The sequence below is a fragment of the Gopherus flavomarginatus genome, chromosome 4 (genome assembly GCF_025201925.1).
Source record: "Gopherus flavomarginatus isolate rGopFla2 chromosome 4, rGopFla2.mat.asm, whole genome shotgun sequence".
Lineage (NCBI taxonomy): Eukaryota > Metazoa > Chordata > Testudines > Testudinidae > Gopherus > Gopherus flavomarginatus.
Window position 1 is genome coordinate 57352323 of NC_066620.1, and position 20470 is coordinate 57372792.

The 20470-nt window shown below is 46.6% G+C and overlaps 1 protein-coding gene across 3 annotated transcripts in view; it reads left to right on the forward strand.

Annotated features, from left to right (window-relative positions):
• STUM (stum, mechanosensory transduction mediator homolog) overlaps positions 1 to 7344 on the forward strand; it is an 84806-nt gene extending 77462 nt beyond the window's left edge. For 2 of the 3 annotated variants that reach the window (XM_050948650.1, XM_050948649.1), the window contains exon 4: positions 1777 to 7344. In XM_050948650.1, the coding sequence (XP_050804607.1) occupies positions 1777 to 1817 (41 nt within the window). In that variant the 3' untranslated portion in view covers positions 1818 to 7344. Of the gene's footprint in view, positions 1 to 1614 lie in introns of all 3 variants that reach the window. The other variant, XM_050948651.1, reaches the window with a different exon arrangement.
• Positions 7345 to 20470: the final 13126 nt, after the last annotated feature.

A 20470-nucleotide genomic window follows, 5' to 3' on the forward strand; every position in this document is an offset into this window, starting at 1 on the left:
AGAACACCACTGAATTTTGTCCCCATAGGCTCATCCATTACTACCCCTGCCCTATATGCACTTCTGCAATCTCCCTCTCAAGGCAGACCTGCCGCTGCACACACTACAGTTACTAACAGCAGGTGCAGTTAGACAGAGAGCCGGCAGTGGGGAGGACCAGAAAAGCCAGTCAGCCACCAGAAGAAATGTTGCCTCCAGGAAGTTGTGTGCCCTGTGACACCCAGTGCACATGCCTCCAGACTGAGCAGGACAGCCAGACCTAGGGTGATGCTTGTCATCACAGGGGAAACCTGCCAAAAGAATTGCTGGGTTAAAACTAGCACTGTGGAAATCCTTCATTGTGAAAGCAGGGGAAAGACCTGTTTTCATTTTTGATGGAGGCCCTCGGCTTCCCTTCCAGAGATTCACAGACCATTCAGCAAGCTGCTTGGAGCCAAATTTCAACCAAGACCTGGGTGGATTTATGGCTTTGGGTGGAAACCAGTCAAAATGGGGCTGTTTTGGTTAAGCTTTCCTGGGGGCTGTAGGATGGGTTTGATCCCCAATTTCAAAGCAAGACTCATGGCAACATGAACCCACATGCACTGCCCTGGGGAAAATGTTTGGGAGCCCCCTGTGAACCAGAAGGGCTGAGACTGCCATTAGGAAATCTGTGTTAGGGACATGGGTACCCTGTAGGCCAGTGTGGCTGCTGTTACAAGGGCACGTTGTGAGGGGCAGGGCATGCAGCAGGCAGCCAGAATGTTAACATTTGCACTCCGTGAGTGCAATGGCACGTGGGCAAGGCCAGGGCAGCATAGACACCCTGTTATTACTGTGCTGTGCTAGCTCCTACAGGCCCCCATCAGGACCCCACTGTGCTAGGTACTGTACACACAGCTAACAAAAGACAGCCCCTCCCCCCAAGATCATACGCTCTACGTTTATGATGAGGCAAGAGGTGGATACAAGAAACAGACAAGGGAACAGTGAGATGGTTACAGTCAGAAAAATAAGCTGCAGTCCCAGCACACCACTTGCCCAGTTTGCTGTCAAGTGTTTGTAGGCACCACATCAGAGGTGAGTTTTAAGGGGAGATCTGAAAGATAATAAAACCCATCCCAAAGGGGATCCTGGCAGAGCAGGATGGGGGCACTGCCAGTTCCCCTCACCCTGTCTGCCCCCTAGCACTCTGAGGCCAGCCCAAAGGGAGGGAGCTGCAGCCACTGCTCCCCAGTGTACTTTTCACAATGCCCTAAGAGGCACTCTGAATGGGCCAGCTCTGCGTCCTGCAAACCATGCCTGTCAGCCTGCCCCAATGCACATGTGGCTGCAAAAGCTATAACCCAGGCCCAATTTCCTGTCAGAACTGCGCATCAGAAAAGGGAATTACTAATCTGCCCCAAAATGGGCTAAGTCAACAATGATGACCTCAAAACCAACTCCCCCACAACTCATGCCCTTGCACGGGGGAAAGAAGTGACAGAGAAAATTCTCTCTCTCCTCCTTCTCAGCTGACCAGTGGGGTGGGTCCTGTTAAACGTGACCCATTGCTGATTGCTTGTTTGCAGTCACCAAGGCTGCGAACCACGAACCCACATTTTAATCATGTTCCCTTCCCACCCACCCCCACAGGCTACAAGGAACAGGGGATTCCACAGCAGCTGTAATGGCTGGGACAAGGGTGTTCCAAGGAACATGGCGAGAGGTTGTGTTTGGCAGCTGTGGGCAGAAGGATCTTTCCATTTTCACTTTTCTTTTCTCTTGTTTTTTAAACCAATGCGTGCGTCTGTTCAGCGGAGCGGAGGTGCAGAGCAGCAGATGGAGACCTTCACTGATCCCTTTTAGAACCAGCGATGAGGCAAACATGACGTGGGTTAGGACTGGCACAGCCAGCATGTCGTGATGGGCGGCCAATCCCGAGGAGGGAGGAAAACATTGGTAGAATGAGATGCTACTGTGGAAGATGGCACTTCGACCAGTGGTGAGAAGAGTGGGGATGCTGCTTTCTCCAGCCACTGGGTGTGAAGCAGCTGGAGATAATTGCCCTTCTTGTAGTTCACCATTAAAGGAGCCCAGCTGTGAACATCAAGATGAAGGATATATTTATAGATATATGTCCAGTATGTAAAAGCCAAAGCTGAGTGGTACCTTGTCTCCTGAGAGTCCTTTCTTCACTGTTTTGTGATAACAGGGGCTCAGCTCAGCCTCTCCTACTGTGTGTGTTTATGATGCTCACTGAACCTCTGTCGTTGCAGATGCTCTGACGTTTTGCTTGTGGCTGCTCTAAATCATACTTTACTGGTGACCCAGGCTGTGAATATGCCCTACCTGCTTGTACCTGCTGAAAGAAGAGAAAAGACTGGACCTGCCACGGGCCAGCAACAAACTGGTTCTTAGAAAGAACTGGGACGCTGTGGTGTGACGTGTGCTTTGTGTGGGGGGTGGGTGGGTTGAGGCTTTGTGCTGTTTAATGCTAACGGTTTAAACTGCTATTTACAGAGACTAAAATGCCCATGAAAGAGACTTGTGGATAAATAGCACCATAATGTGGAAGTTAATATACTTACCGTGTGTGTTTTGTTGCCCATGTTGCATACTATAGTGGTCTCGGTCCTCTTCCCAGTGGACAAGTGCCCATATTTCAAAGACCACTGCAACAGATGGCACTAACTGGACACCATGTTAGCAGTCTTAGCCACAAGGCCAAGGGTGTACAGGGGCACGGAAAATTAACTACCCTTTCAAGCCTAGAGTGGTGGTCCCTCCAGGTCAGGGTTAAGCCATACTGATATTGTGAAGCACTGCCACTGGCTAACCTTCAAATAGATGCAGCATAAAGAAAGGGCTTAAGTCTCCAGGCCCCTCCATCCAGCACACCAGATGAAATTCATGTGAAGACTGATGGCCTGATGTTCAGAGGGGCTGTGGGTGCTCAGCAGTTCTGAATATCAGCCCCTTAGGGCATTGCGAACAATGGACAGAACCATGTTTGCCAGTCACTTTCCATCTATGAGAAGATGATGAGAGGAGCCATTCAGCAACAAAATCATACTGCCGTTGCCACTCTTTGGGAACTATCCTTTCAGCAAACTAGTTAAAAATTCCCATAGCCTTAATCGAGATGCATCAAAACAGAGACACGTCCAAGTGCAAGATTGCTCATTAACTCTCTCTCTCTCATACACATCCCGCTTTGTTTCATAGGTAAGAAAACCAGTGGGAGAGGGGCTAGGGCATGAAATCCCACCTCCACATAGCTTTCTATCCAGATCTCCCACTCCCTGTTTGCTTTTGGATAATGCTGTCTTTTTTCAGAGCCAACGGAGCTGTTCACTTAGAATGACCTTTATTCTCGTTATAGAGAATAAAGAACAAAAGTAAAGTCTCTATGATGGAGCACTAGTGACAGATGTGGACACCCTCTATAAAAGTCTGCACTGGACTGAACACAAAAATGGCTGCCTGGCTCTGCAGAGAGCCAAGTCCTTTCAGATTTAAAGTGGTAGTGCTCAGAAAACCAAGAAATAACAGTTACATCGTTAGATACACCACAGCTCAGCCCCTCTTTCCAGACTGAGATGAGGCCTGCATTTTGTAGACCTGTATGTAAATAACTACCACGGGTAGCATGGGAGGGACAGTAACCTAATTTCAACACTATTGTCACTACAAAGCAGGTAGCTCAGACTGTCTCTAATCTCAAATGTTCTTCTCCCAGCTGTAACTGGGCGGCTTGTCTTCATTGAAGGATGTGTTCCTTTTTCTTCTGAGAAGCCTGGATTTCCTTCCTCCCCCCACATCACCCTCACATCCTCCTGCTCCTGTCAGGGTTTCACCAGTGCATTTCATTCATCTTTTTCTGGATTTCAGAAATAACTAAGACAGCTCCTCAGTGCATCCATCAGAAAGCTGTCAGAAGGGGAGACACCGGTCTACTCGCTACACTTCTCTCTACTCAGAAAAAATCACTTCTCCCACGGTCATGGAGCAGGCATAATTTAAGGCAGGGGTCAGCAGCCTTTCAGAAGTGGTGTGCCGAGTCTTCATTTATTCACTCTAACTTAAGGTTTTGCGTGCCAGTAATACATTTTAACATTTTTAGAAGGTCTCTTTCTATAAGTCTATAATATATAACTAAACTATTGTTGTATGTAATTAAATAATGTTTTTAAAATGTTTAAGAGGCTTCATTTAAAATTAAATAAAATGCAGAGCCCCCCAGCCCGGTGGCCAGGACCAGGGCAGTGTGAGTGCCACTGAAAATCAGTTTGTGTGCCGCCTTCGGCACCCGTGCCAGAGGTTGCCTGCCCCTGATTTAAGGTCCTACTCCCACTGACTTCAACAGAAGCTGGAGACAGATTATTATTTTTTTAGTACCAATCAAAATAATTCAGGCTTACCCATCATCTACATCAAAACCTTCCTATTCCACAGAGCTGATCCATCTCTCCTTCGGTCCACTCTCTCAGGCAGGTCTACGCTGCATTCTAAAACCCACAGCAGCCAGTCTCAGAGCCTGGGACTACACACTCAGGTTCACACTACAGCGCTAAAAACAGTTGTGTAGACATTCGGGCTCAAGCTGGAGCTTAAGATCTGAAACCCATTTCCCTCCCAGCCTGAGCTGTAATGTCTACACTGCTGTTCTTAGTGCCACAGCATGAGCCCAAGTCATAGACTTTAAGGCCAGAAGGAAGCATTATGATCATCTAGTCTGACCTGCACATCACAGTCCACAGAACCTCTACCCATCGACTCCTGTGATAGGCCCATAACCTCTGACTGAGTCACTGAAGTCCTCAAATCTTGATTTAAAGACTTCACGTTACAGAGCATGCCCCATTTATTCTCATTCAAACCAGCAAGTGACCCATGCTGCAGAGGAAGGTGACACCCCTCCCTGACTCCTTCACAACTCCAAATGTAGCAATCAGTTTGACCCACCAGCCAGTCACCTGGGAAAGAATTCTCTCTAGTAACTCAGAGCCCTCCCCACCTAGTGTCTCATTTCCAGCCACTGGAGATATTTGCTGCTAGCATTCACAGATGGGCCATATGCCATTGTAGGTAACCTCCTCATACCACCCCCTCTCTAAACATATGAAGCCCAGTCTTGAAACAAGTTAGGTTTTGTTGTCCCCAATGTTCCCCTTGGAAGGCTGTTTCAGCACTTCACTCCTTTGATGGTTAGTAACCTTTGCTTAATTTCAAGCCCAAATTTATTAATAGCCAGTTTATATCTATTTGTTCTTGTACCAACATTGGCCCTTAACTTAAATAACTGCTCTCTCTTCCTGGTATTTATCCTTCTGGTGTATTTATAGAAAGCAATTATATCTCCCCTCAGTCTTTGTTTTGTTAGGCTAAACAAGCTCCTTAAGTCTTCTCTTATAAGGCAGGTTCTCCATTCCTCTGATCATCCTAGGAGCCTTTCTCTGTGCCTGTTCCAGTCTGAATTCACCTTTCTTAAACATGGGAGACCAGGATTACACACAGTATTCCAGATGAGGCCTCACCAGTGCCTTGTGTAACGGTGAGAACACTTTTCTATCTCTACTAGCAATACCTCGCCTAGATCTGGGCTCTGAGACTTCCTGCAGTGGGCTTCAAAACACAGTGTAGACTTACTCAGACACCAGGCATGGGAAAATAGATCAGCATTTCAGTCAACAAACTACCCTGATGGGCAATAGGTTGAGGATCTGTCAGGCATGGAAAGGAAGGAGAGTGAGTTCACTGAACCTTCACTGAAATTTTCTAAGTCTCTTCCATTTAAACCTGGGGGCTGCTAGCTCAAGTACTTTAGCTGATCTCAACTGCCTTGATATCACACATGGAGATTGCAAGGAGACTATCTACCAAATCCTTAATATAAACAATGGATTTTATGTAGTTATATATTTATTAGGCCCAATTTTTGCTGGGCTGATATATTTTAGGCACACACAGACATTACCTGATGTGTAAGTACCAAGCTAGGAAGATCTCTAACCAGCCAACACGCTCACACAAATGCCGGGTTTACTTGTGAAAATGTAGATGTTCAGCTGAAAATGTGTCTACATCACATGGGGAAGGGGGACGCAGCATTTGATTAACTTGGGAGGGTGGACAAGCCTGTTTCATCTGGTTCTTCAAGCAAAACCAGCACAAATTCAGAAAAAGGAGTAGTACTGGGGACAGATCACTCAGGATAAGATCAAACAGCACTGCATTGGCAGAAGATCAATCAGATTAGCTTTTCTTGCCATAACAGAGCTGCCTGAGCTAGCCCTTCACATGGCCTGGCTGAATTCTAACAATAACACTATTTGCCTGTAGATCTCAGAGCACTTAATGAATGTAGGCATCATCTCCAATTTACCAATGAGATACTGAGGCACGGGGAAGTCAGATGACTGACCAAGATTATACAGCAAGCCCATGGCCTTGGCCTGATGCCCTATGCATTGGACCACACTGCTAAGCTAAACACCTAGCATTTTATACCCTTTATTAAAGATAAATAAATATCCTTTATTAAAACGTGGCTGTTGTGCATGGCTAGAATTTGCCTCTCAGCTCTGCACTGTAGAGAAGAGCTCTGCAGAGTGGAGCAGAGAGGGAAGTTTAGCCCTTAAAATTTTGGAGGAAGGTAGATTTAAAAACCAAAACACAAACCCTAGAGAGGTTTAGTTTTGTTTTTTTTCAGGTTTGTTTGAGTGACAGGTGCCAGTTTTTGCTTCTCCTTAACACGCTGCTAGGAGTGATTAACAAAGATTAACATGCTGCTAGGAGTGATTATGCAACACTCAGAGGCAGAGAGACGGTTACTTCACTTTGCCCCTTAGAAAGTTCCACAACAGCAGCATGTTAAAAATCAAGGCCTAATTAATCATTGGCGAATTACACTGGAAATGTTATCAAAGTATCATGTGAATCACCTGCATTAATGCCAAGTGATAAAAGCATCAGGACTATGATTACTACAGGAATTACCCACAGGAATTCTCCTCAGAATTTGTGTCTTTCTGGTAATTTATACCAACTAGAATACATTACTGCATGGTGGCTCGTTATTCACTGATCAATATTATAATAGTCCCTTGCACTTCTTAGCTTCTTCAGTCTCACAGAACTCTACACATATTAAAGAATTAAGCTTCAAAACACCTGCAAGACAAGTATAGCAGTGTGGATTTAGGGCTTGTCTTCACATACAGGGCTGCAGCTGCACCACTGTAATACTTCAACGAAGACATTGCTATGCTGAGGTAGTTAATCCACCTCCCCGAGAGGTGGTATCTATGTCGGCAGGAGAAGCTCTCCCGTTGACATAGCGCTGTCTAAACAGGGGTGGGGGGGAGAGGGGTAGGGGAGAGGGTAGAGAAATGTAACTATTTCACTCAGAAGTGTGGCTTTTTCACACCCCTGAACAATGCAGCTATACTGATATAGGTGTGTAGTGTCGACTTGGCCTTAGTCCTCACCTACTGTGCCATAGAATATGATCCCCCTTTTACAGCTGGGAAAACTGAGGCCTTGACCTCACCACGGTCAGAGAGTGAGTCTGTGGTGCACCCAAGAACAACTCCACTGTCATGTGCTCTGGCCACTGGGAATAGCTCTTGGTCTGGGTACCTAGCATCATTGCAACTAGTGGTTGGCCCAGTTCAAAGGGTCAGTGATTCAGCTGAGGTGAGGGATGTAACTTAGAGCCCTCTGGTTGTCAAGAGTTTCACTAGCTCAGAGATGAGACAATAGTACAAACCCTCCAGATGCTGCTCTTACCTTTGGAGTCTGAATGTTTGCATGCTTGCTTTGGAAATCAGTATGGAAAACCTCAGTGTTGTAAACAGATCAGTGTTGCCACAGGACACTACATTGTCCACAGACATGTCTCCTGTGACACCAGGTACCAGACTCTAGATCCAGCCAACAGATGCCTCTGGCACAGCTGTTGGGTCTGACATGCTAGAGTTCAGGACACCTCAGAAAGTCTTTTGGTACCAAAAGGTGAGAAAGGATTTAGCGGCTTGTCTGCGTTGCTGAGGTTTGGCGGGTCTCTTTTTTGTCTAATGTTCAGTGTTTTCCATCAGTGCATTCTAGCAAGGACAGGAAAATGGGATTAATCAGGGGATAGTTGCTATGGAAATGCTGAACTCGGAGGGGCTGCCTTGTATTTTCTGAGACTGCAGCTTTTTAATTATGCCTGTGTCTTGGCTGCTTTTATTGCGTTAGTGATGTTGGCATAGACAGCATCATGCATTGCATAAGCAGGCTACAGGATGTATAATTTACATGCAAGTTCTGAAGTATTTAAGACGAGGCGACACTGAGCCTTGCTTGTGACACACAAAAGGCAATTTTTTTTGCCTAGCACCTTAGATTTGCTTAATCAGTTTTAATCAGATCATTGGTCAGATCATTCCAGCTGGTGCCGTTTATTGTTGATGCTATTGATTCTCAATGGCGACTAGAGAACAAGCACAGAATTGGATTTTCCTCAAAGTACCACAGTTCAAATAAATAATCGCCTCATTCCTATCTAATTGCTCTGACTAAAAAATGAGTCGGTCTTGTTTTGGAGACAGTACAACCTGAAGGAATGCAGCCAGGATGGGAGTTAGGACACCCGGAGTTCTGCCACTGATTAATTATGTGGCCTTGGAACAATTGCTTCACTTCTCTGTCTCATTGTCTCCCTCAGCTGTAAAGTGAGGCTAATACCTCATCGAGCACTTGTGAAGACTGACTAGATAGGGCCAAATCTTGCTTTCAATTATACAGCTCCAATTCCCATTGCACCATTAACCCTCCAGAGCTGAACTTCCCAAAGTTGAGATCTGAGGTTTTAGTCTGGACCACTGTATGGGGCAGGGCCAGCCATGAAGTTTGGGTCTGGATCCAGATGTCCCAATGTTTAGAATGGAGGGTTCTAGTCATTCCCATCTCCCTCCCGCTCCCCGCAAAAGAACACTGAGAAGAATGAGCCTAACAAAGTAGCTGCACAATTCTCCCTTAAATCTAGAAGCAGGATCTGAATGATCCCCAATAGCCTTCCTGTCCTGTCCAGCTAATTGCTGCATTGTGAATTTCCTATTCAAGCTTAGGTAGGGACTAAGCAGCGTGTTCTGCCATACAAACAATGGTCTTCGTAATCACAGCACTATCCCTTCAACTCCCTTCTGAACTGGGCTTCTTTGGTTTGCAATTGATATTTGCAAGGCTTTCAGTACCCCCTGCAAGACCAGCAGTGACAACCTTCCCTTCCAGTATAGGATTATTAGAACAAGGAGAAACACTGCTTCCTAAGAGTGTGAGCAAGGAACAGAGCCTAGCAGAACCAACCCTACTGTATGTAGTTCATTGGAAAGAGCTGAAAACCACTCCCTTTTTGGATAGCACTCAAAATCCTCCCTTAGGCCAGGAGGCCTCACTGAACCCCACAATTTCTAAGCATTAGGCTTTCATCAAAGTCCCAACGTTGCTCATAAACAGAGAGAATTTCAAATACTCACAGAAGGGAAGCTAGTGTCAACTCATAAATGAAAGCTAAATATTGATCCTGGATTCAATTCCTGTAATGAAAGAGTCATACAGGGAAAACTCTTATAGAAGTGCTCAGTTGGAGGGTGTTTTTTTTCCTCCACATGAGTGAAGAGGGTGTTTTTTTGTTTGGTTGGTTGGTTTGGCGGGGGGGGGGGGAGGGGGCTGGATTCATCACCCGGAACTTTTATGCCTCCTTCTGAAAAAACTGCAGCAGAGGAAGGCTGCCTCCCCCAACGTTCCAGCAGGCAATATGGGTTTGATCTTTCGCCTTCTTGTTAGTGGGAGAAATACAAATGCTTCATTGCATTAACTCCTGCCACACCATGTTACTCAGGTTACCTGCAAAATGCCCAGCTCCTTGTGAGAAAAACTAGGAAACAGGAACCTCAGTCACATTTTTAGTGCTTCCACCAAAACTCTGCCAAATATTTCCTAATTCTATAGTCTCAGTGAAGAAAATTCCAAAAGCCTATGACTTTGTCTGCTGTTGATCTCTGTATAATCTAGCTGTTTATCTGATCTACATTTCTTATGTGCACAGCGCCAGGGTATATAGATGTCATTTTCCCCTTTATAAATACGAATGTGTTTGTGATAAAAATTTTACAAGGTGGACAGCATTTGTATCTTCTGCATCACCATTTGCTTGAAGGCGTAAGACTGCACCAAAATGTTGCCTGTTGATATTTCTTAACATAAAAATAAGGGCTTTCAAAGGAGCTTTATTGCCATGGTTCCTTGGTATTTGTAACTCTAGTTTCTTTTTGCCTATCCCAATGGTCCTGTCTACAAGGGATCAGAGTGCCACTGTTGCCCACCTCCCATTCAGTAATGAATGCTTGGACCAGACATGGATACGGTGGTGTTCCAGATTGCCATCTCAAGGTATTCTCACATCTGAATGGGAGGTGGCAGCCACTGACTAATATAAGAACTCAGTGGATCTGGACATCTGGCAAATTAATCCATTTGCCTGAAAAGGTTGAGAAGCACTGTTCGAGCACACAGGAAAATGAGAGCAATGGTTATAAGTGTAGGATCCCTCTGTCCGTGCTACATCCTGGACTTTCTTTAAAAAAATGCATGCGCCTTAAGTTTGTGAAAGGAGATGCACAACTGATTAAAAAGCCCTCTAGGTGCTGATGTAAATTGTCCTTGTGCTAATCTCTCTCCACTGTATGAAGCACGCAAGATCTTTTGGGAGAACTTCTGTTTTAAAGCACTGCAAAGATCACATATATTTAAGCTGGAGAACCACAAACCAGTCAAAAAAGCTAGGTTTTACCCCTACTCCATTTCCATCATATTTATTTGGGGCATTGCAGCTGCATATCAAAATACACTGTGCCACTCCATTGTAGTTATACAGAATATCACAGCAAATGATAGTGAGGGTAGAAGTCAGGACCTTCTGTGCCACAAACACAAGTCTTTTCCCATTTGAGCCAAAAGAACACATCTGTTGGATGTACAGCAGTAATAAGGGCTTAGAGACACTTAGGATCCAGCCACTAGAAGACATAACCTTAAGACTCAAATAGGTGAGACATTCCATCCTGGAGAAAACAGTGCTTTCTATTATTGACAATATTTCAGTAAACTTGTACATCCAGCTTTTCTTCACGTTCAAGCAGACACCTATACATGTCCAGGTAATGCTGCAATTCATTGTCCAAATTAGGACCACAGTATGTGTTATGTCCCCTCATGTGCAACTGATCTGATGTGAAATCAGATTGTACCCACAAGTCAGTTTTCAATGATTTCTAATGACCTCCACTGTTCACCTAGCACCCATACCTTTTCCTCTTGATCATATGTATTTATTGCTAGGGCTAAGCTAGGATTAACTGATCGGTATTCCTGTGCATCAGTGAACAAGCCAAAGGAAAACTATATGTCCTGTTTCCTTTCCAGGATGAAAGAATAAAATGTTGGGGGGAAAATCTACAGTGAAGACAAACAAATAACTATTAGGAAGGTCTCCACACAGATTCAAATTGTGCTTTCATTTACACTGATAATTCACTGAACCAAATTCTTCTCTCAGCTACAAGGATGCTATTCTGAGTTGATTGGGAATAGTATGCTTGCAACTCAGAGAAGAATTTGGTCCGTTGACTTCACTGGAGTTGTTCCGGAATTACACTAATATAACTAGTTGCAGAACATGGCCTATAGTGGACCTCCTGAAAGATTAACAAGAGCTCCTGAAGTGAATGCCTTCAGCAAGTATTTACGCAAGTGCTGCGGCCCCTACATAGGAGAGGGTAAAATTCTTTGCTACCAAATAAAAGTTGGATGCTGCTCAAGGAGCATCAGGAAATAGTCTTTTAATCTGCTGTTTCATATGTTACATCCCAAAAGGCAATGGCTGTGTATGTCTGGTTTCTCCTCTCTATAACCCTCAGGAAGCTAAGAGGTTTGCAATGCAATGGTTAGTCTTGATTTTAATTCATATATATATACTCATACACTCTGTACATATAAAGGGTCCAAACTGATTGCATAGAGTGCCAAACGGTTTGAAAAAAATTGTATGCCTATTTATATCACAAAGTATGTTACTGTGACTTGCTGTGTTTTGATACTGTGGATTTTTTTAGTTAAATATATTCTCTTGCTGTACAGTTTGAATGGAGTGGAAGAGATTCTCTCTATACAGCTGTGAGACACTGTATTCTTATTGGGTTGAAGTTAACATGAGCCCTTCTCTTCCTGCCCACCAGTTATAAACATGGTAGCTCTGAGTAAACATAAGCATACACCCATGATGTCTGAAGGGAGACTGGGGACATGGCCCAGCGTTCTCAGGCATTAATGAAATGAGGCCATTGGGCGAATGCAGACTTGAATGCTGGGTGGCCAAACTGCCACACAGGGATACTTTTGCTGTTTCCCTCCCATCTAACGTAACCTGAGTCCACAGCCTAGAAATCAAAGATTGAGAAAGACCCATTAGCTTACTTGGTCCATCCCCCTTGCGGACGAGGGGGTGCTGGGGCTCAACCCTCCCTGGGGAGGAGGGGAACCACACCGGCCTCGTCTCATCGTCCGAGGGCCTCTGCCCTCGGGACCGCAGTCCTCTCCAGCAGTTCGGGCCCTGTGTGCAGGACCAAACAGCGACACAGTTAAATAATCGGGGCCCAGCCCTTGGGTCGGGTGGGGCACCAACAAACACAGTAACAGTTAGCTCTGGCCTTTGGGGCAGGGCAGAGCAGTAGCAAAGTCAATGGGGGCCCAGCCCTTGGGTCAGGCGGGACACCAACAAACACAGAAGCAGTTTATCAGCTCTGGCCCTTTGGGGCAGGGCAGAGCAGTGGCAAAGTCAAAAGGGGCCCAGCCCTTGGGTCGGGCGGGGCACCAACCAACACAGTTACAGTTAGCTCTGGCCTTTGGAGCAGGGCAGAGCTCTTGACACTAGGCAGGAAGAGGAGGAGTCTGCCACCCAGTTACGGGTGGCAGGGGGAACGCAGGCCCACCCACTCCTCTGCGTTCCAGCCCGGGGCCCTGGTAGCGGCCGTCACCGCTACCGGTGGTCAGTGGGGATCCTGACCGAAACACACTGACATAGGCGCAGGGCCTTCTGCAGCCTGATTGTAGTCAGCTGCCCCCGGGCTACTTCCAGCCTCTCCCCTGGTTCCTACCTGGTCCGCTGGGGCGTCCAGCACCATGGGTTCCTCCCAGTCAGGGCCGGCCTGTACGTCCGGGAATACCTCCGGGACGGCGGGCCAGGTCTGGTCTGACGGCTCCTCGGGGCCGTAGTGGGGACGGGATAGTTCTGACAGCGCCTCATCGTAGCGACTGCAGGGCAGCTCCAGCAGCTCCTCGTCATACCGGCCTCAGGCCTCAGAGGCTTCCCGGTGATGAGGGTCAGCGGGCACGTCTGCTCCTGCCAGCGGCCGAGCCCTGACTGAGGGCTGGGGCCCGGCTTTTATCCTTCCGGGTCGCCGCCTGACCCTTTGAGGGGCGGGACTTCCTCCCAGCGGTTCCGTCCTGGGGGGTGATTGACGGGGCTCAATCCTCCCTGGGGAGGAGGGGAGCCACACCACCTTGCTACACCCTGATAAAGGCAGAATTGTTCCCTGTGGTGCTTTCATTGTTGATTTGTCCAGCTTTGAAATAACTCCAGCAATGGGGATCCCTTCCCTTGGGAGATCAGTCCACAGTCTTACTGAGCCATCTCTCTGTAGGAAGATTTTCCTACTAGCCAACCTAAGTTTACCATTGCTCAGCAAACAAAGACAGGCAAGGGGCTGTTTGATTGGTGATTGTCACATTTTAATGAATCTGTATATAGGGAATGTTCAACTATCAGAGTTGTCCATAACAACTCCTTATCAAAGATCCCTGTCCACAGTAATGTCCATATTAACAGACAGTGTTTATTAGGCATGCTCCAGACAGGCAGCAAGGAATTCACCTTCCATTAAAGGAAAATCCATTAGGGAGCCTAAATAGGTTGACATGGACCCTTCATACATAATTCACCTTTTGATCTGTGAAACTGATTTTCGTGGTCATGTACAAAGAGTCGTGTCTTTGGGCCTAGTTCGCAACTCGCTTGCATCTTGCACGGTCATTTACACAGGGCAAAGTGGATGTAAAATGCTGATTTGGTACCACCTGGTGCTCCTTTTGCACAGGTATAAATGACTACACAGGCTGCAAGGCAGTGGAGAATCAGGGCCTCCATGACTAAATATAGACATGGAAGATGGAAAGAGCCGAGGTCCACCAATGCCTTGCACTTGCACAGAAAAAACAGTCAGGTGTGATCCCCTGTTTTTAGTAACGAATTATCCTTATTCAGTGCATAGAGGAAAGGGAGTAAAAACCTAGAAGATATATTGGCAGGGATGTAAGACCTAGCAAATGTTTTGGCTCTTAAATACCCACACATGATGTCTCTTGGCTGCCAGTTCTCATGTGGTTGTTTGGATGGCCTTGAGCCTGCTCATAACTTTGGCTGTCTCTTGCCCTTGGGTATAGGTGCCATGCGACTATAGGTTTAAACAAGCTGCTTGCATAACAACAAAGGTACTGCCTTTGCAAGAAGTATCCCCACCTCCTAGCCCCGATTCCTGCATGTGAGCAGGAATTGCTACTGTTCAGTGTATCATCCCATACCCCCAGGCCAAAACTTACGGAAAGGTCTTTCTCGACAGTGTTGCTGCATCACTTCCAGTTGTTCTGAGTGCTGTTGTGAATTGATGAGTCTCTTCTGGAAGTTTTGCATTTCTCCAAGGGCTTAGGTTTCTCATCACAGAAACGATTCTTGTATGTGTGATGGGAAAGAGCTTGCGACTGACACACACACTTTCATATACAATATCCCATTCAACAATACTACATTAAAAGAATGCTAGGGGGGCAAATAAAGCACTCAAAGCTGCCCCTGCAACCTTAACTCAGCCCTCTTGTGTGTATGCATTATGATAACCTCTTTAATCACACTATCCTGTATTATTTTTCCCAAAGAAACCCTCCCTGTTTGGTTTGCAGAATGACTGGTGCTCAGGGAACAAGGCAGTTAGTTGACAATTCCCTTTGTCCTCATTGGTAAACATGTGGTCCCATGCCTCGTGCTTTTACTGCACACCTGTGCAGAGAATGAGGCAAGTGTGATATGCACACCAACCTCATTCACTCTGTACTATACAACTGGAGCAGTGAACAAGCCAGGCAGCTTTGAAACCTCGACCAATTTGCTACACAATTTACCTCAGAGCCCTGCCTGATTCCACAATCACCTCAACTGATCATAGATCACAACCAGGGGTGGCAAGTTATATGGGCCCAGTGTGCCTGGGCTACAGCAAATTCAGGGCCCGGGGACCTGGCTTCACCAATATTCAGAGTCAGGTCTCTCCCCCAGCCCCTCCTGCTACCTGGTGCACCTCCCCCAGAGCATCCCTGGGCCCCACCTGCCACCCCCATGAGCCTTCCCCAGAATGTCCCTGCCTGCCCTGGGCAATGGGCGGCTGCCCTGCTGCTCCACGCTGTGCTCCCTTGTTGAAGCGGCGCTGGAGGCAGGCTGAGGTGGTGCCTGTGCCACCACCTGCAGAGGGAGGAAGGGAGGAGGTGCAGACATGATGGCAGCCCTCCCTCCCCCGGCAACCACCACAGGGGAAGCGAGGGGGCTTCCTGGACCTGAATGGGGCCCGGCTCCTGGGAGCACATCCAGTGACGGTGCCGGGTGAGTGTGCTGGCGGAGGGGAAAAGGGGGCTCCTCTCCCAGAGCTCGCTGTTACCATGGGGGAGGGGGCAGGGGGGAACTGTGGAGTCCTCCTCTCTGACCCCAGGGCATCCTGCCTGCATCCCAGCCCAGCCCCACTCCACCCCAGAGCCTGCATGCCCAGCCAGAGCTCTCAGCCCCCCCGCACCCCACCCTCTGCCCCAGCTCTGAGCCCCTCCCACACCCCAAACCCCTCATCCCCAGCCAGAGCCCTCACACCCCCACCTTAATCCTCTGCTCCAGCCCTGAGCCCCCTCCCACACTCCAAATCCCTTGGCCCCACCCCATTAATTTTGTTATGTGCACCAATATGCAGGTGCGGAGGGGTGGACTTGGACCCGTTCTGGGCACCACCAAATATTATACAAACTTGCCACCCCAATCACAACTATCTACTCATCAGACCTGAAGTGCCATGTTCCACTTCACTGATCCCTCATCCACATCCAACAAATCTTGAGACATCCTCTATTCAACAGAGATTTCCACACCTTTAAAGCACATGCATCATCAAGGGCACATTGATGGAGTTTTAGTTTTTTTATTTAGCATAATCCAGTGTGCCCGTGTGAAATACTACATTTAAACCATGATAACAACATCAAATCTAATCTAGTTTTCACTGGATCAGAGAAAGGCATTTATGCAATAGGGCACAAATTAGGCTCTGAATTATGAATGTTAGAAAGAAACTTTCCTTGCAGGCAGGCAATTCCGTAACAGTCTCCTGCATGGTTTCTTGCACCTTCCTCTAACACAGCTGGTACTGGCCACCAGGGCCAGCCTTAGGGGAAATGGTACCCTGGGTGCTTGTATTTTGGCATCTCTGGTCCCCACAGAAACCCCTGGCTCCCCACCCCTCCATCATCCCAGACTCTGCTGCGTCCCCTCCGGTGCTTAATTTGTATTGAAGTTAAGCACTGACTGGGCAGCCAGAGAGTAGCAGCTGCAGGCAGGGCACCCAGCTCTGAAGGCAACACTGCCACCAGCAGCAACACAGAAGTAAGGCTGGCATAATATATGGTTTATTGCCACCCTTATTTCTGCACTACTGCTGGTGGCACTGCTGCCTTCAGAGCTGGGCGCCCGGCCAGCCGCCACCGCTTTCCGACCGCCCAGCTCTGAAGGCAAAAAAACTGAGAACTGCTAAGTTACAAGAAATTTGTTCATAATGTGTCACGTCATGTGATTTGGGCAAAAAACATTTCAAAAGGCTATACAGAACCACAGATCTTTCTGTACATCATAAAAGATGCCACTTCCTAGAGCTAGTCTCTTATGTCTGCTCTATTCGACTAGTTTAATACAATGCCACAAGAAAGGATCATTTATAGATCGGCTTTCCTTCTTGCTGGTCTGTTATTGCAGAGTTAATATTTTAAAACAAAGAAGATAAAGACTTATTTTACCTGTTTTGTTTTTGTATTTGTAACTTTAAAAGTAGGATGTAAGTACAGTAACTCCTCGCTTAATGTTTTAGTTATGTTACTGAAAAATGCGACTTTAAGCAAACCGATATGTGACAGGGTCAGGCCAGATGGCTACAGGACTGTGTTAGAAGGCAGTTATATTAGTCCCAGATTAAGTAGATCCCTTTTCCCTGGGTAAGGTAACAAGGGCAGTTCCAGAACAAGCAGGAACTTGCTGGAACCAACTAAGGCAAGCAGGCTAATTAGGACACCTGGCGCCAATTAAGAAGAAATTGCTAGAATCAGTTAGGACAGGCTGGCTAATCAGAGCACCTGAGTTAAAAAGGACCTCACCTCAGTTTTTACTGTGCATATGAGGAGCTGGGAGCAAGAGGCACTAGGAGCTGAGAGTGAGAAGACATATTGCTGGAAGACTGAGGAGTACAAGCATTATCAGACCAGGAGAAAGGTCCTGTGGTGAGGATAAAGAAGGTGTTAGGAGGAGGCCATAGGGAAGTAGCCCAGGGATTTGTAGCCTTTGTGCAACTGTACCAGGAGGCACTCTAGATAGCTTCAGTCCACAGGGCCCTGGGCTGGAACCCAGAGTAGAGGCAGGCCCGAGTTTCCCCCAAACCTCCCAACTCCTAATCAGACACAGGAGGAATTGACCTGGACTGTGAGGGGAAAGTCTCTGGGCTATTTCCTGACGCACATGGTGAATCTCTGAGGCGAGCAAATCCACCAATAAACACAGGACCCACCAAGGTAGAGGAGGAACTTTGTCACAGATGTTAAGTGAATCCAATTTCTCCATAAGAATTAAGGTAAATGAGGGGGTTAGGTTTCAGGGAAAAAATTTTCACCAGACAAAAACCTATATATTACATAGATATACACACAGTATATGTTTTAAACAAACAGTTTAATACTGTTCACAGCTATGAGATCGTGAAACTTGGTTGAGGTGGTGAAGTTAGAGGGTGGAAGAGGGAGGAATATTTCCCGGGGAATGCCTTACTGCTAGATAGACTGTTAAATGCCCGTCAGGGATGGTCTAGACAGTATTTGGTCCTGCCATGAGGGCAGGGGACAGGATTTGATGACCTCTCGTGGTCCCTTCCAGTCCTAGAATCTATGAATCTATGCTAAATGATGAACTAGCACTTGGCTGAGCCCTCAAGGGTTAACACATTTTTGTTAATGTAGCCTCTCACACAAGGCAGCATGAACATGAGGGAGGGGAGACAGCATAGCAGACAGAGACAGACACACACCTTGTGTGTGGGAAATAGAGATGCACACTGCCCCATTAAGTAAGCTGACCCACTCTTAAGTGCATTGTCTCTTTAAGTGGATCAGGAAGTTGAGACATCAGCTGCTGCCCCAAGCTCTCTCTGTCTCTCTCAGTCAGTGTCCCCTCCCTGCTCTGTATGGAGAAGGGGTAAGTGGGGTGCAGGAGCATGGGGACACCCTGACATTAGCCCTTCCCCCCCACCATAGCAAGCAGGAGTCTCTGGGAGCAGCTCCAAGGCAGAGGGCAGGAGCAGCACATGGCAGTGGAGGGGAGGGACAGCTGAACTGCCAATTGCTAGCCTGCTGGGCAGCTGCAGCACAGGGAACTTAGGGGAGCGGGGAGCTGATAGGAGGACAGCTGGTCCACCCTGGTTACAAGCCCCCACCGGCTAGCTGCAACAGGCTGCTCTTCCTGCAAACAGTGGACAAAGCAGGTGGCTGCCAAATGAAGTTGGAAGGGAGCATTGCACAACTTTAAACGAGCATGTTCCCTAATTGATCAGCAATGAAAATATGTTAACCAGGACAACTTTAAGTGAGGAGTTACTGTAATCTAAACCAGAAGCACACTCTTTCACACATTCCAGTAAAATAGGATGGACACTGCTTCATCTACTACAGGAATTCCACTTTCTATAGCTGTGGAATTGGAATCTCAAGAAATTAAGGCTTAGAAAACATATTCACAATAACCAGTCAAACAGAATACAGAACACACAGCACTTGCTTTGCCAGGGTTCTGCTGTTATAATTGTATAACTTAGCAAAGGCAGAGCAATTTCTCTGTTGGCTAAAAAATAAAAAAGCAATAATAAAATATATAAACAAGTACAAAAACTATAGCATAAGTGGTATAAATTTTGAACTTGGACATACACTGTCTGCTGTTAAACAATGTTTACAAAAATAATAATTTGATTAGGCTGATCAGTATTGCAAAAATCGATTCCAGTGCTTATTCTGAAGAAATTATCTTTATTAGGAATTAATTTGTAGGGAAATTCCTCTTGTGCAAACCCATACATTCTAGCTTTAACGACATTACACATCTTCAATGTCTGTGTCAGAATCAGCAAGAAAACATGTTCTCTCTCACAACACATGCTATATATAGCCAACAGGAGTCTGCCATATGTGATTGTTACTTCAGGATACAAAGACTGTATGGTAGAACATAGAATCATTCTTTATCCCTCGTGATAGCAACAAAACATTACAATGTTTGCAGACAAATCAACACAAATATAGTGCTGCTCCAAAACTCTCAACTGCTAAACTACAGCAGGAGCTGGGGACAGATCCTGCAACTTTCATGAGTTTAATGGGATTAAGCGTATGTGTAAGGAGTCCTGGCAGAGTAAATGTTTCAGGATCAAATCTTTGGCTCCTGCTGATAGGTTGCTGCATGCTCCCAAGAATAAAATAAGGGAAGGAGAAAATCCAGGCAGACAGAGGGGAAGATGGACTCATCTTGTACCAGTGCAGAGAAGCTGAGAGACGGTAGTCACTGATAAAATTGAATGTGATTTCAGGCATCAAATCTGAAACATATGTCTGAAATTATTCGTAAAATATACAATAACAATACTCCCCTAATCCCTGCATTCCCTTCCTGCGCCCATGTGGGGGAACAGAGGAATGTTTGGAGGGGAGGGGGGCGAGCAGCAATGCCAGGTGCTCTGAGTCACCACTTACACTCCCACCCCGAACGATCCACCATGAGGAAGAAGCAGGGAGAAATCTGAGTGCTCCTGCACACGTCACCTCTGTGAGTGCTCCCCCCAAACTCTGCTCATGTGCAGCACTTCTGTGTGTATATCTATGCTGCACATGGCATTCCCCCAACCACACGTCCCACCCCTAAGGCCAGCCCTGCTGGCTACAACCAGAGAGAGGTATGGTTGTGACTCAGACCTGTGGTCCATCTATTGTCCTAGGACTTAGGGACTAAGTGCCAGATTTTAAAAAGGTATTTAGGGCCCTAAGGATGCAGATAGCTGCTATCTGGATTTTCAAA